We start from the raw sequence: 15,929 nt of genomic DNA, 5'->3' as shown, positions 1-15,929 counted from the left end.
GGCCCGATTAACTAGTATCTCTTCCAGGATTTAGTGTAGTGCTTTGCACATAGTACGTTCTTAAATACCACAATTATGATTATTACAGTATTCAGTAGTAGTTCTTGACGTAGTGGACAGAACAATGGCCTGGGAGTTATAAGGTCATGGGTTCCAACCCCGGCTCTGCCACTTCTCTGCTGTGTGACCTTGGACAAGTCACCTCACTTCTCTGTGCCTCAGTTACCTCATCTGTAAAATGAGGATGAAGACCGTGAGCTCTATGTTGGACAGAAATTGGGTCCAACTCTATAAGCAGCGTGGCTCAGTGGAAAGAGCCTGGGCTTTGGAGTCAGAAGTCATGGGTTCAAATCCCGGCTCTGCCAATTGTCAGCTGGGTGACTTTGGGCAAGTCACTTCGCTTCTCTGTGCCTCAGTGACCTCATCTGTAAAATGGGGATTAAGACTGTGAGCCCCTCGTGGGACAACCTGATCACCTTGTAACCTCCCCAGCCCTTAGAACAGTGCTTTGCACATAGTAAGTGCTTAATAAGTGCCATTATTATTATTATTGTTATTAGCTTGTGCTTAGAACAGTGCCTGGCACAGAGTAAGACCTTAACAAATACCACAATTATTATTATCCCTGAACCTTGGATGGAAGCTGCATCCCCAGGCTAGCACTCGTGCATACACACACACCACAACACACACACACACACATTTGGAAGGCCAGTTTGCTCCCTGGTGGCCAGAGTCACTAGACAAACTTGTGACTGCACACCCTCAAGGTGGCAGGGCTGGGAGGCAACATGGACAGATAATAATAATAATAATAATAATAATAATAATAATAATAATAAAATAATAATAAAATAATAATAATAATAATAGCATTTGTTAAGCGCTTACTATGTGCGAAGCACTGTTCTAAGCTCTGGGGGGGAATATAAGGTGATCAGGTTGCTCCACATGGAGCTCACAGTCTTCATCCTCATTTTCCAGATGAGGTAACTGAGGCTCAGAGAGGTTAAGTGACTTGCCCAAAGTCCCACAGCTGCCAAGTGAGCCAGGATTAGAACCCGTGACCTCAGACTCCCAAGCCCCTGCTCTTTCCACTGAGCCACGTTGCTTCTAAGAGCTCCATGCTGAGTGTCAGGAGACTGGGGTTCGAGTCCCTTCTAGACTGTGAGCCCACTGTTGGGTAGGGACCGTCTCTATATGTTGCCAACTTGTACTTCCCAAGCGCTTAGTACAGTGCTCTGCACACAGTAAGCGCTCAATAAATACGATTGGATGAATGAATGAATGAGTCCCAGCTGTGCCAGGCTTGCTGTGTGATCTTGGGTAAGTCACTTTACCCTCTCTTGGCCTGTTTCCTCACGTGTAAAATGGAGAAAATATTCCATACATCTCCCTCTTAGACTGAGAGCCCTGTGCGGGGCAGGGATCGCTGGGTCCGATTTGGTGCTCTTGTATTTACCCCAGCGCTTAGCACAGTGCTAGGTGCCCAGTAAGTCCTCGACAAATACCAAGATGATTACGACTTCAGACACCTTTACGCTTCATAGCGCTCAATAAATACGATTGACTGATTGATTGATTAACTTCTCTGTGCCTCAGTGACCTCATCTGTAAAATGGGGATTAAGACTGCGAGCCCCCCGTGGGACAACCTGATCACCTTGTAAGCTCCCCTGTGCTTAGAACAGAGCTTTGCACATAGTAAGCGCTTAATAAATGCCATCATCATCATTATTATTTTTATTACTCTCTCAAGGGCTTGGTACAGTGCTTTGCACGTAGTACATGCCCAATAAATACGATTAATAAGTGATAATGATGAGCAGGAGGGATGGCATAAATACGATTAATAATAAGTGATAATGATAAGCAGGAGGGATGGCATAAATACGATTAATAATAAGTGACAATAATAAGCAGGAGGGATGGGCAGAGGAAGAGAAAGGAAGAGAGGGAGGGAGGGAGGAAACACAAGTTGGCTGTCGTTACCGGATCGATGCCGAAGGGGTAGGGTTTTCCAGAGAAGACGCCGGGGACGGCTGGGTCCAGTTGCAGGAATAGATTTTCCTCGACGTCATGGGATCTGCCAAAGCCAGGGGGACGTGGGATCAGGGGGAATGTGGGATCAGACAGTTTGGGGTTGGGAGGATGAGGGATCAGGGGGATCAAGGAGATGCAGGGTGAGGGGAATGTGGGGTGAGGGAGATACTGGGTCGGGGGATGAGGGGGCAGGGGATGTTCTAGACTGTGAGCCCACTGTTGGATAGGGACCGTCTCTATATGTTGCCAACTTGGACTTCCCAAGCGCTTAGTACAGTGCTCTGTGCACAGTAAGCGCTCAATAAATACGACTGAATGAATGAATGAATGAATGCGGCCACCCACAGCTGCTCGTGGCCTGGGAATGTGAGCCCACTGTTGGGTAGGGACCATCTCTATGTATTGCCAACTTGGACTTCCCAAGCGCTTAGTACAGCACTCTGCACACTGTAAGCGCTCAATAAATATGACAATGAATGAATGTGGCCACCCACAGCTGCTCATGGCCTGGAAATGTGAGCCCACTGTTGGGTAGGGACCGTCTCTATATGTTGCCAACTTGGACTTCCCAAGCGCTTAGTACAGTGCTCTGCACACAGTAAGCGCTCAATAAATATGACAATGAATGAATGAATGAATGAATGTGGCCACCCACAGCTTCTTGTGGCCTGGGAATGTGAGCCCACTGTTGGGTAGGGACCATCTCTATATGTTGCCAACTTGGACTTCCCAAGCGCTTAGTACAGCGCTCTGCACATAGTAAGCGCTCAATAAATATGATTGAATGAATGAAAAACAAGGCGAGGGGTCAGGGCTATACTAAAAGAGTATCCAGAGAAGAGGTCAGGGGCCACTCTGCCCACTAGCCCAGCCCGATGTGCCCGGTGCCAGCTCCTGAGTGGTGGGGGCCGTAACTGCCAGATTTCAGCCGTCACTCTGCCCCTAAAGCTGCCCAGGCTGGACTCCAGCCACGCCAAGGGATCGTCTCTGTTACCGAATTGTACTTTCCGAGCGTAAGCGCTCAATAAATACGATCGAAGGAACGAACTCTGGTCTCTGACCAGACCTCAGAGCGCTCGGGTGGTCCAGCAGAGCCAAAATCGGGATTTCTGGCCTGCCGGCCGCCCCGACAAACCCAGATGACCCACCCCCTGCCCAAACCCACGTCTTCCCCCGTTGTCCCCCCTGGCTGAGCCTGGGGGACCAGAGGCCCCCCAATTTGGTAGTCATCCCCAGCCAGACCCCGACGAACTCCATCCGAGGGTCAGGACACCGGCCCCAAGACCACCGCCCGGCCCCCTGGACGGCAGGCCCGCCCTTTGGGGCCCGGGAGTGATGCCCAGTCCGGGTTGGGGGGCATCGGGCCTCACTTCCACGTGCCGTTGAGGAACATGGGCCGGACGCTCCAGGACGACCCGAAGATGTTGACGGCTTTGGAGAAGCAGTCGTTGTAGATGAAGCCCGTGTAGATGGAGAAGATGCCCATGAGCAGAATCAGGTAGCGGCCGCCGAAGAAAGTACTCCAGATCTGCGGGGCACAGAAGGAGGCCGAGGCGGGTCGGTGGGCCAGGCGTAGGGACTGGCTCATAGTATGGGATACAATAATAATAATAAGTCATTCATTCATTCAATCATATTTATTGAGCACTTACTATGTGCAGACCATTGGACTGAGCGCTTGGGAAGTACAAGTTGGCAACACATAGAGACTTAGTACAGTGCTCTGCACACAGTAAGCGCTCAATAAATACAATTGAATGAATGGATATAGACGGTCCCTAGCCAACAGCAGGCTCACAGTGTAGAAGGGGGAGACAGAGAACGAAACAAAACATATTAACAAAATAAAATCAATAGAATAAATATGTACAAATAAAATAGAGTAATAAAGCCGTACAAACATATATACATATATACAGGTGCTGTGGGGAGGGGAAGGAGGTAAGGCGAGGGGGATGGGGAGGGGGAGAAGTGGGAGAGGAAGGAGGGGGTTCAGTCTGGGAAGGCCTCCTGGAGGAGGTGAGCTCTCAGTAGGGCTTTGAAGGGAGGAATAATAATAATAATAATAATAATGATGATGATGATGATGATGATGATGGAAGCAGTGTGTCCTAGTGGAAAGAACACGGGCTTGGAAGTCAGAGGTCCCGAGTTCTAATTCCGGCCCTGCCATTTGTCTACTCAGAGGTCATGGTTTCAAATCCTGGCTCCATCAACTGTCAGCTGGGTGACTTTGGGCAAGTCACTTCACTTCTCTGGACCTCAGTTCCCTCAACTGTAAAATGGGGATTAAGACCGTGAGCCCCCCGTGGGACAACCTGATTGCCTTGTAACCTCCCCAGCGCTTAGAACTGTGTTTTGCACATAGGAAGCGTTTAATAAATGCCATCATTATTATTATTATTATTATCATTATTACTGTGTGACTTCGGGCAAGTCACTTAACTTCTCTGGACTCCAGTTCCCTCACTTACAAAATGGGGTTGCGGTGTCTTTCCTTCCTCCTCCTTAGACTGTAAGCCCCCATGTGAGACCCAACTATGCGGTATCTATCCCAGTGTTTAGTACAGTGCCTGGCACGCAGTAGCACTTAACAAATACTACAATCATTATTATTATTTATTATCACTATTATTACTGGAAATAGCACAGGCTTGGGAGTCAGAGGATCCAGGTTCTAAGCCCACCTCTGCCAATTATTGTGTGATCTTGGGCAGGTCGCTTCACAGCTCTGTGCCTCAGTTTCCTCAACTGTAAACTGGGGTTATCTGTCCTCCCTCCTATTTAGACTGCGATCCCCACAGGTCAGACACATCCAACTGTGGGCAGAGCACTGTACTAAGCGCTAGTCCACACTGCTTCATAGTAATAATAATAATAATGGAATTTATTAAGCACTTACTATGTGCACAGCACTGTTCTAAGCGCTGGAGAGGTTACAAGGTGATTAGGTTGTCCCAAGGGGGCTCACAGTTTTAATCCCCATTTTACAGATGAGGGACTTCTAGACTGTGAGCCCACTGTTGGGTAAGGACCGCCTCTATGTGTTGCCAACTTGGACTTCCCAAGCTCTTAGTACAGTGCTCTGCACACAGTAAGCGCTCAATAAATACGATTGATTGATTGATTGATTGATTGAGGGAACTGAGGGCTACGATTGATTGATTGATTGATGGAACTGAGGCCCAGAGAAGTGAAGTGACTTGCCCCAAGTCACACAGCTGACAAGTGGAGGAGCCGGGATTTGAACCCCTGACCTCCGACTCCAAAGCCCGGGCTCTTTCCACTGAGCCACGCTGCTTCATGGGAGGGAGGGACCCAGGAGCGCCCACCCCCTTACCTCGTTGGTGTTCTTCTGGGAGACGAGGCTCTTCTCGTTCAGGACCATCCAGAGGGCGAAGGCCAGCATGATGGCCCCGTGGCCGGCGTCCCCGAACATCACGGCGAACAGGAAAGGGAACGTGATGATGGTGTAGGGGGCTGTGGGAATGAGACTTTTAGACTGTGAGCCCATTGGTGGGTAGGGACCGTCTCTATATGTTGCCAACTTGGACTTCCCAAGCGCTTAGTACAGTGCTCTGCACACAGTAAGCGCTCAATAAATACGATTGATGATGATGATTGATTGATTGAGAAGCCACGGGCTCGGGGCCCGGGAGAGGGAGGCCACCCGGGCCCCGCTGGACCCACGTGGGTTTTCCAACCCGAGGAGCCAGAGGACAGACGGCCCCGTGGTCCTGGGTCTCTGCAGGCCAGGAGAATCGATGGTATTTACTGAGCGCTTACTACGGTCAGGGGTTCAAATCCCGCCTCCGCCAATTGTCAGCTGTGTGACTTTGGGCAAGTCACTTCACTTCTCTGGGCCTCAGTTCCCTCATCTGGAAAATGGGGATTACGATTGTGAACCCCACGTGGGACAACCTGATCTCCTTGTATCCCCCCCAGCGATTAGAACAGTGCTTTGCAATCAATCAATCAATCAATCGTATTTATTGAGCGCTTACTGTGTGCAGAGCACTGTACTAAGCGCTTGGGAAGTACAAGTTGGCAACATATAGAGACAGTCCCTACCCAACAGTGGGCTCACAGTCACTATGTTTTGCACGTAGTAAGTGCTTAACAAATACCCTCATCATTATTATTATTATTATTATGTGCAGAGCACTGCACTGAACACTTGGGAGAGTGAGAAGCTGGCTGGCTCTGTAGTTCTGCAGATGGTTAGGCCTGACCGAAATCTGCTGTACCTCGTTCTCGCCCGTCCCACCCCCGGCCCACGTCCTCCCCCTGGCCCGGAATGGCCTCCCTCCGCACATCCGCCAAGCTCGCTCTCTTCCTCCCTTCAAAGCCCTACCGAGAGCTCACCTCCTCCAAGAGGCCTTTCCACACTGAGCCCCCTTTATCCTCTCCTCCTCCGCATCCCCCCCCGCCCTACCTCCTTCCCCTCCCCACAGCCCCTGTATATATATTTGTACAGATTCATTACTCTATTTATTTTACTTGTACATATTTACTATTCTATTTTGTTAATGATGTGCATCTAGCTTTACTTCTACTTGTTCTGACGACTTGACACCTGTCCACGTGTTTTGTTTTGTTGTCTGTCTCCCCCTTATAGACTGTGAGCCTGTTGTTAGGTAGGGACCGTCTCTATTTGTACAGATTTATTACTCTATTATTCATTTTACTTGTACATATTTACTATTCTATTTATTTTGTTAATGATGTGCATCTAGCTTTACTTCTATTTGTTCTGACGACTTGACACCTGTCCATGTGTTTTGTTTTGTTGTCCGTCTCCCCCTTCTAGACTGTGAGCCTGTTGTTGGGTAGGGACCGTCTCCATTTGTACAGATTTATTACTCTATTATCTATTTTACTTGTACATATTTACTATTCTATTTATTTTGTTAATGATGTGCATCTAGCTTTACTTCTATTTGTTCTGACGACTTGACACCTGTCCATGTGTTTTGTTTTGTTGTCTGTCTCCCCCTTCTAGACTGTGAGCCTGTTGTTGGGTAGGGACCGTCTCTATATGTACAGATTTATTACTCTATTATTTATTTTACTTGTACATATTTACTATTGTATTTATTTTGTTAATGATGTGCATCTAGCTTTACTTCTATTTGTTCTGACGACTTGACACCTGTCCACGTGTTTTGTTTTGTTGTCTGTCTCCCCCTTCTAGACTGTGAGCCCGTTGTTGGGTAGGGACTGTCTCTAGATGTTGTCGACTTGTACTTCCCAAGCGCTTAGTACAGTGCTCTGCACACAGTAAGCGCTCAATAAATACGATTGAATGAATGAATCTGCAGCCCACATGCCACAGAGCCTGAGCAGAAGGTGCAGCTCGATCGGTCCCTGATGCCTGGAGGGGCAGGGGTGCAGCAAAAGGGGTCTTGGACTGTAAGCCCACAGTTGGGTAGGGACCGTCTCTATATGTTGCCAACTTGGACTTCCCAAGCGCTTAGTACAGTGCTCTGCACACAGTAAGCGCTCAATAAATACGACTGATTGATTGATTGATTGATCGAATTACCTTTGAATCCACCCCAGCGCTTAATAGAGTGCTTAACACATAGTAAACATTTAACACCACCTTGAATCTGCCTCGAATTACCTTTGAATCTGCCCTAGCCCTTAATAGAGTGCCTAGCACATAGTAAGCACTTAAACACCATCTTGAATCAGCCTCGAATTACCTTTGAATCTGCCCTAGCACTTAGTACAGTGCTTGGCACATAGCGAATACCACAGTTATTATGACAGGCTTCTAGACTGTGAGCCCGCTGTTGGGTAGGGACCATCTCTATACGTTACCAACTTGTACTTCCCAAGCGCTCAGTCCAGTGCTCTGCACACAGTAAGCGCTCAATAAATAAATAGATACGACTGAATGAATGAACCTGGCCTCCAGAATCCAGCTTCCTAAACTCCCCTCCCCTGCTCAGGGGGCTTGGATTAGACCCCCAATGGAGGCCCCGACTAGGCCTTTCCCCGAGTCCCGTCCCCCAGGACTTCCCACACTAAACTGACCAGGGAGTTGATCAGGGGACTAATCCGAGGACTGACCAGGCCATTGACCGGGGGATTGATCTGGACGCTGACTGGGAGGACTGACCCGGATTCATCTCCCGGTAGCAGCCAACACCATAGGCGTCCACGATGTTCTGGAAGCCGGCCGTGAAGCGGTTGGTGCGATTGAAGGTCGGCGGGGCCGCCTTGGTGGGCACCGCCGTCAGGATCGGGGCGATGGAGGAGCCGCTCCGTTCCTGCACGAGCCGGGAGCGGGAGGCAGGTGGGGTCCCCCGCTTCTCCCATTTCTCCATCCCGCTCCCCACCATCCCATCCCTCTATCCTTGGTCTCACGAGCTTCCCAACCCAACCGCCTCCTGCCTCCTCTGCACCTGAAAAAGTGCTCTGCAATCAGTGGAATTTATTGAGCACTCTCTGTGTACGGAGCATTTACTAAGCGCTTGGGAGTGGACAATACAGCCCAGTTGGTAGACACCACCCCCGCCCTTCAGGATCTTACAATCTAGTAAGAGAAGCAGCGGGGCTCAGTGGAAATCATCATCATCATCAATCGTATTTATTGAGCGCTTACTGTGTGCAGAGCACTGGACTAAGCGCTTGGGAAGGACAAGTTGGCAACATATAGAGACAGAGCCCGGGCTTTGGAGTCAGAGGTCGTGGGTTCCAATCCCGGCTCCGCCAGCTGTAAGCTGTGTGACTTTGGGCAAGTCACTTCACTTCTCTGGGCCTCAGTTCCCTCATCTGGAAAATGGGGATTAAAACTGTGAGCCCCCCCGTGGGACAACCTCATCACCTTGTAACCTCCCCAGTGCTTAGAACACTGCTTTGCACATAGTAAGCGCTTAACAAATGCCATCATTATTATTAGTAGTAGTAGTAGTAAGAGAAGCAGCATGGCTCAGTGGAAAGAGCCTGGGCTTTGGAGTCAGATATCATAGGTTCGAATCCGGCTCCGCCACATGTCTGCTGGGTGACCTTGGGCAAGTCACTTAAATTCTCTGAGCCTCAGTTACCTCATCCAGAAAATGGGGACTAAGACTGTGAGCCCCAAGTGGGACAACCTGATCACCTTGTATCCCCCCAGCACGTATGACAGTGCTTTGCAAATAATAATAATAATAATAATAATGGCATTTATTAAGTGCTTACTATGTGCAAAGCACTGTTCTAGCACATAGTAAGTGCTTAACAAACGCCATTATTATTATTATTATTATTATTATAGTGGGGGGTTTACAATCTAGTGGACACAGTATGATTAATTTTTTGTTTGTTTTTTATGGTATTTCTTAACTTCTAGAAATATATTTCTAGAAAGGAATTTCCCCCTTCTAGACTGTGAGCCCGCTGTTGGGTAGGGACCATCTCTATATGTTGCCAACTAGTACTTCCCAAGCACTTAGTCCAGTGCTCTGCACACAGTAAGCACTCAATAAATACGATTGAATGAATGAAGCACTGGGGTAGATAGGAGATTGTCGGGTCGTAACACGATCGCTCTATACAAATATTGTTGCCATTGAAAACTTTAATGAAGCTAATCTTGGTTCTTTGGATCCCTGGGTGTGTGTGGATATTCCCACTGGGAGGCTTTGCCACCCCAGAGGGATGGGGGGAAATTAGCGATCCTTCCAAAATCAGCGGGCACTGCCCCCAGGGAGATGAACTGGAGAGAGAAGCCTGGATATTTCCCAAATCTTCAGGGGTGTTCCCAATCCCAGAGCCTTAGGGAGGTGGCAGCAAACCACAGGGGTCATTCATTCAATCATTGAATCGTATTTATTGAGCACTTACTGTGTGCAGAGCACTGTGCTAAGCACTTGGGAAGTACAAGTTGGCAACATATAGAGACGGTCCCCACCCAACAACGGGGTCATCTCTGGGACCACCTGGGAATCAGCATGGCCTAGTGGATAAAGCCTGAGCGTGGGAGCCTGAAGAACATGGGCAAGTCATTGCCACTTGTCAGCTGTGTGGCCTTGGGCGAGTCACTTCACTTCTCTATGCCTCTGTTTCCTCATCTGTAAAACGGGGATTAAGATTGCGAACCCCAGGCGGGACAGAGACGGTGCCCACCTAATAGTAATACTAATTGCAGCACTTGTTAAGCACTGCACAAATTTGTTAATTTGTTAATAATAATGATGATGATGGCATTTTTATTAAGGGCTTACTATGTGCAAAGCACTGTTCTAAGCGCTGGGGAGGATACAAGGTGATCAGGTTGTCCCACGGGGGGCTCACAGTCTTAATCCCCATCTTACAGATGAGGTAACAGGCACAGAGGAGTTAAGTGACTTGCCAAAGTCTCACAGCTGACAGTTGGCGGAGCCGAGATTTGAACCCATGACCTCTGACTCCAAAGCCCGGGCCCTTTCCACTGAGCCACGCTAATAATAATAATAATAATGATGGCATTTGTTAAGCGCTTACTATGTGCAAAGCACTGTTCTAAGCTAAGTACGTGCCAGGCACTAAGTGCTGGGGTGGATATAATAATAATAATAATAATAATAATAATGATGGCATTTATTAAGCGCTTACTATGTGCAAAGCACTGTTCTAAGCGCTGGGGAATTTACAAGGTGACAAATTGGTTTGGACACAGTCCCTATCCCGCATGGGGCTCACAGTCTTCGTTCCTATTTCGCAGATGAGGTAACCGAGAAGTGAAGTGACTTGTCCAAGGCCACACAACAGACAAGGGAACCCTCCAAGTCCCCGGGAAGCAGCGTGGCTCAGTGGAAAGAGCCCGGGCTTTGGAGTCAGAGGTTGTGGGTTCAAATCCCGGCTCCGCCACTTGTCAGCTGGGTGACTTTGGGCCAGTCACTTCATTTCTCCGGGCCTCCGTTCCCTCATCTGTCAAGTGGGGATGAAGACTGTGAGCCCCCCGTGGGACAACCTGATCACCTTGTAACCTCCCCAGTGCTTAGAACAGTGCTTTGCACATAGTAAGCGCTTAATAAAAGCCATTATTATTATTATGAGCTTCTGACTCCCAGAAGCACACACTGCTGCTTCCCCAACTTATTTAGCTCGTGTCACTACCAGCTCTTAGAACAGTGCTTGACGCAAAGGAAGCGCTTGCCAAACACCATCACTAGACTGTGAGCCCACTGCTGGGTAGGGACTGTCTCTATATGTTGCCAACTTGTACTTCCCAAGCGCTCAGTCCAGTGCTCTGCACACAGTAAGCGCTCAATAAATACGATTGATTGATGATGAACCGGGTGTCCGGCCTCAAAAGCGATGGGAAATGCCCCCCACTTATCCCCCCTGACCAATTCTGCCCGCTCCTCACCACACCCAGCTCCAGCGCCTTCTTGACGCGGGTGGCGTCGGCCTGCGGGAACCAGATCTCGGCGATGACGCACTGCTGCGTGACGTCGATGTTGCAGGAGTTCAGCACGTGGTAGACGGCCTTCATCTTCTGCACCTTGATGCCCCAAGTCCTCCAGCTGCTGGCCGCCTCCTGCAGCAGCTGCTGGCGGTGGGACTCCGTCTGGGTGATCACCTGGGGACGGCACAGTCATCATCATCATCAATCGTATTTATTGAGCGCTTACTATGTGCAGAGCACTGTACTAAGCGCTTGGGAAGTACAAATTGGCAACATATAGAGACGGTCCCTATCCAACATCGCCCCACAGGACCCAGTCCCCGTCCCGGCACAAGGGGCAGGAGGGCATCTGTCGCCTGGGCTGGCTGAGCTCATTTAGTCATCCAATTATATTATTCATTCATTCAATCGCATTTATTAAGCGCTTACTGTGTGCAGAGCACTGTACTAAGCGCTTGGCAAGTACAAGTTGGCAACATGTAGAGACAGTCCCTACCCAACAGCGGGCTCACAGTCACCTCACCCACTCCTACCTCACCTCCCTTCTCTCCTTCTCCAGCCCAGCCCGCACCCTCCGCTCCTCTGCCGCTAATCTCCTCACCGTACCTCGTTCTTGCCTGTCCCGCCATCGACCCCCGGCCCACATCCTCCCCCGGACCTGGAATGCCCCCAATCCCTCTGCCCATCCACCAAGCTCGCTCTCTTCCTCCCTTCAAGGCCCTAGTGAGAGCTCACCTCCTCCAGGAGGCCTTCCCAGACTGAGCCCCTTCCTTCCTCTCCCCTTCGTCCCCCTCTCCATCCCCCCCATCTTACCTCCTTCCCTTCCCCACAGCACCTGTTTATATGTATATATGTTTGCACATATTTGTTACTCTATTTATTTATTTTACTTGTACATATCTATTCTATTTATTTTATTTTGTTAGTATGTTTGGTTTTGTTCTCTGTCTCCCCCTTTTAGACTGTGAGCCCACTGTCGGGTAGGGACTGTCTCTATATGTTGCCAATTTGTACTTCCCAAGCGCTTAGTACAGTGCTCTGCACACAGTAAGCGCTCAATAAATACGATTGATGATGATGATGATAGAAGGGGGAGACAGTCAACAAAACAAGACATATTAATTGAGAGCTTACTGTGTGCGAAGCCCTTGGGATCCCCTCTCCCCTGTCATCGTGACCCAGCCAAGCCTGGACTCCTTCCCGACTCCTTGGCTGAGCCACGAGAAGCAGCGTGACTCAGTGGAAGAGAGCCCGGGCTTTGGAGTCAGAGGTCATGGGTTCAAATTCCGACTCGGCCAATTGTCAGCTGGGTGACTTTGGGCAAGTCACTTCACTTCTCTGGGCCTCAGTGACCTCATCTGGAAAATGGGGATTAAAACTGTGAGCCCCACGTGGGACAACCTGATCAATCAATCCTATTTATTGAGCGCTTACTGTGTGCAGAGCACTGTACTAAGCACTTGGGAAGTACAAAGTGGCAACATATAGAGACAGTCCCTACCCAACAGTGGGCTCACAGTCTGATCACCTTGTAACCTCCCCAGCGCTTAGAACAGTGCTTTGCACATAGTAAATGCTTAATAAATGCCATCGTTATTATTATTATTATTCCCCGCCTCGAGAACCAGGAGACGGAGGGAGTCTCTCCGCGGGGAGGGAAGCGGGAAGCGGAGGAGGGGTCCACAGGGGGAGAGCTGGCAGCAGGAGGCTCTTACCTCTCCCTCATGGGATGCCAGCGAGGCCTGGGGGAAAGGGTGTGTGGCTGGGGATCAGGAGACCTCCTGGGTGACCTCAGGAAAATCACGCACCCTCTCTGGGCCCTGGTCTTCTTCCCTCCCTTCCTGACGGGGACAGGTGCTGAGAGGGGGACGTGAGAACTGACCCCCACCCCACCCTGGTATCACTTCCAGTAGGAGAGATTTGTTTTTTTTGTTTTTCTGGGATTTGTTAAGTACTTAGTAGGTGCCAAGGTGTTGTACTAAGCGCTGGAGTAGATATATGCTAATCAGGTTGGACCACCTGGGACTCACAGTCTTAATCCCCATTTTTCAATGGGGATTAAGACTGAGAAGCAGTCTTGAGAATTTACATTGAGAAGCAGTGTGGCTCAGTGGAAAGAGCCCAGGCTTTGGAGTCAGGGGTCATGGGTTCAAATCCCAGCTCCACCACTTGTCAGCTGTGTGACTTTGGGCAAGTCACTTCACTTCTCTGGGCCTCAGTTACCTCATCTGGAAAATGGGGATGAAGACTGTGAGCCCCCCGTGGGACAACCTGATCACCTTGTAACATCCCCAGTGCTTAGAACAGGGCTTTGCACATAGTAAGCACTTAATAAATGCTATCATTATTATTATTATTATTACAGACGAGGTAACTGAAGCAGAGAGGAAGTGAAGTGACTTGCCCAAGGTCACATGGCAGACAACAGAGAAGCAGCGTGGTTCATTGGAAAGAGCACGGGCTTTGGAGTCAGAGGTCATGGGTTCAAATCCCGGCTCCGCCAACTGTCAGCTTTGTGACTTTGGGCAAGTCACTTCACTTCTCTGTGCCTCAGTTCCCTCATCTGTAAAATGGGGATTAAGACTGTGAGTCCCACGTGGAACAACCTGATCACCTTGTATCCCCCCAGCGCTTAGAACAGTGCTTTTTCTAGACTGTGAGCCCACTGTTGGGTAGGGACCGTCTCTATATGTTGCCAACTTGTACTTCCCAAGCGCTTAGTACAGCGCTCTGCACACAGTAAGCGCTCAATAAATACGACTGAATGAATGAATGAATGGTCAGAGCTGGAATTAGAACTCACGTCCTTCTGACTCCTAGGCTCGTATTCTATGAACTAGGCCACGCTGTTTCTCAAGGGGAGATGGGGGTCCTCAGAGCCTGGCCCCTCCTGAGGGAGTGGGGCCGGGGATGCCCACGGGGCGAGAGGTGACAAAGAGGAGAGGGAGTGGCACTCCTCCATGTGGGGAGGACCTGATGCCTCTGGGTGCCTCTGAGCCAGTTGGGAAAGGTTGTAAGGACAGAACCACTTCCCGGGATGCCGGCTCTGTCCCACAAACTGTTCCCCTGGGAGCGAGTCCAGGAACTTTGGCTCTGGGAGCAGATCTGGTCCCACTGGGGCCGAGAGGGGAGAAACCCAGGGCAACGACCCCTGATTTGCCCTTCTCTAGGGGTCATCCGGAGCCCCGCTCAGTGATGTTCCAGCTGGTTCCAGCTGGTTCACTGTACCTCGTTCTCGCCTGTCCCGCCGTCCACTGCCGACCCACGTCCTCCCCCTGGCCTGGGATGATGATGGTATTTGTTAAGCGCTTACTATGTGCCAAGCACTCTTCTAGACTGTGAGCCCACTGTTGGGTAGGGACCGTCTCTATATGTTGCCGACTTGTACTTCCCAAGCGCTTAGTACAGTGCTCTGCACACAGTAAGCGCTCAATAAATACAATCGAATGAATGAATCTGCTGCCCACATGCCACAGAGCCTGAGCAGAGGGTGCAGCTGGATCGGTCCCTGATGCCCGGAGGGGCAGGGGTGCAGCAAAAGGGGTCTTGGACTGTGAGCCCACTGTTGGGTAGGGACCGTCTCTATATGTTGCCAACTTGTACTTCCCAAGCGCTTAGTACAGTGCTCTGCACACAGTAAGCGCTCAATAAATACCATTGATTGATTGATTGATTGAATGCCCTCCCTCCACACATCCGCCAAACTCGCTCTCTTCCTCCCTTCCAAACCCTACTGAGAGCTCACCTCCTCCAAGAGGCCTTCCCACACTGAGCCCCCTTTTTCCTCTCCTCCTCCCCATATCCCCGCCCTACCTCCTTCCCCTCCCCACAGCACCTGTATATATGTTTGTACAGATTTATCACTCTATTTATTTTCCTTGTACACATTGACTATTCTATTTATTTTGATCGTGATGTGCATTTAGCTTTAATTCTATTTGTTCCGACGACTTGACACCTGTCAACACGTTTTGTTTTGTTGTCCGTCTCCCCCTTCTAGACTGTGAGCCCGTTGGCGGGTAGGGATTGTCTCCTATCTGTTGCCGAATTGTGCTTCCCAAGTGCTTAGTCCAGTGCTCTGCACACAGTAAGCGCTCAATAAATACGACTGAATGAATGAATGGTTTGCAGACAACGTGGTGAGGCCCAGGGGCCCGGAGGGCCAGGAGAAGCTGGGAGCTCCGACTCACTGTGTTCAAATCTTCCAGCTGCGTGTTCACGCCTGCCAGCATCTCCCTGCGCTCACTGGCAGCCTCGGGGCAGGGGTACACGGTGGCCCGGAACCTGGAATACACACACGCAGCGGCCGGTGATAAACTGAGGCACTCCCCCCGACCCCCGGCCTCTGGGCCCACACTTCTCACCCATCACAGATCTTCTGGATCTTCTGCTTGAGCTGCTCCCCTTGGTAGAAAATGATGAAGGAATTCTTCTTGATCTCATCTTTCTAGGAGAGTCAAGGGGCAGATTGTCAGCAAGAGCCATCCCCTCTGCCACCCCTGCCA

The 15,929-nt window shown here is 49.9% G+C and overlaps 1 protein-coding gene across 3 annotated transcripts in view; it reads right to left on the bottom strand.

The window, feature by feature from the left end:
* ATP6V0A4 (ATPase H+ transporting V0 subunit a4) overlaps positions 1-15,929 on the bottom strand; it is a 44,210-nt gene that overhangs the window by 11,924 nt on the left and 16,357 nt on the right. For all 3 annotated transcript variants that reach the window (XM_038753488.1, XM_038753486.1, XM_038753487.1), the window contains exons 8-14: positions 15,789-15,871; positions 15,615-15,708; positions 11,386-11,598; positions 8,170-8,320; positions 5,383-5,522; positions 3,413-3,570; positions 1,992-2,085 (exon numbers count right to left, since the gene is read on the bottom strand). In XM_038753488.1, coding sequence (XP_038609416.1) covers positions 1,992-2,085; positions 3,413-3,570; positions 5,383-5,522; positions 8,170-8,320; positions 11,386-11,598; positions 15,615-15,708; positions 15,789-15,871 — 933 coding nt within the window. The remainder of the gene's footprint in view (positions 1-1,991; positions 2,086-3,412; positions 3,571-5,382; positions 5,523-8,169; positions 8,321-11,385; positions 11,599-15,614; positions 15,709-15,788; positions 15,872-15,929) is intronic.

Source organism: Tachyglossus aculeatus, chromosome 11, assembly GCF_015852505.1.
Source record: "Tachyglossus aculeatus isolate mTacAcu1 chromosome 11, mTacAcu1.pri, whole genome shotgun sequence".
Classification (NCBI taxonomy): domain Eukaryota; kingdom Metazoa; phylum Chordata; class Mammalia; order Monotremata; family Tachyglossidae; genus Tachyglossus; species Tachyglossus aculeatus.
This window is presented reverse-complemented; position numbering and strand designations above follow the sequence as displayed.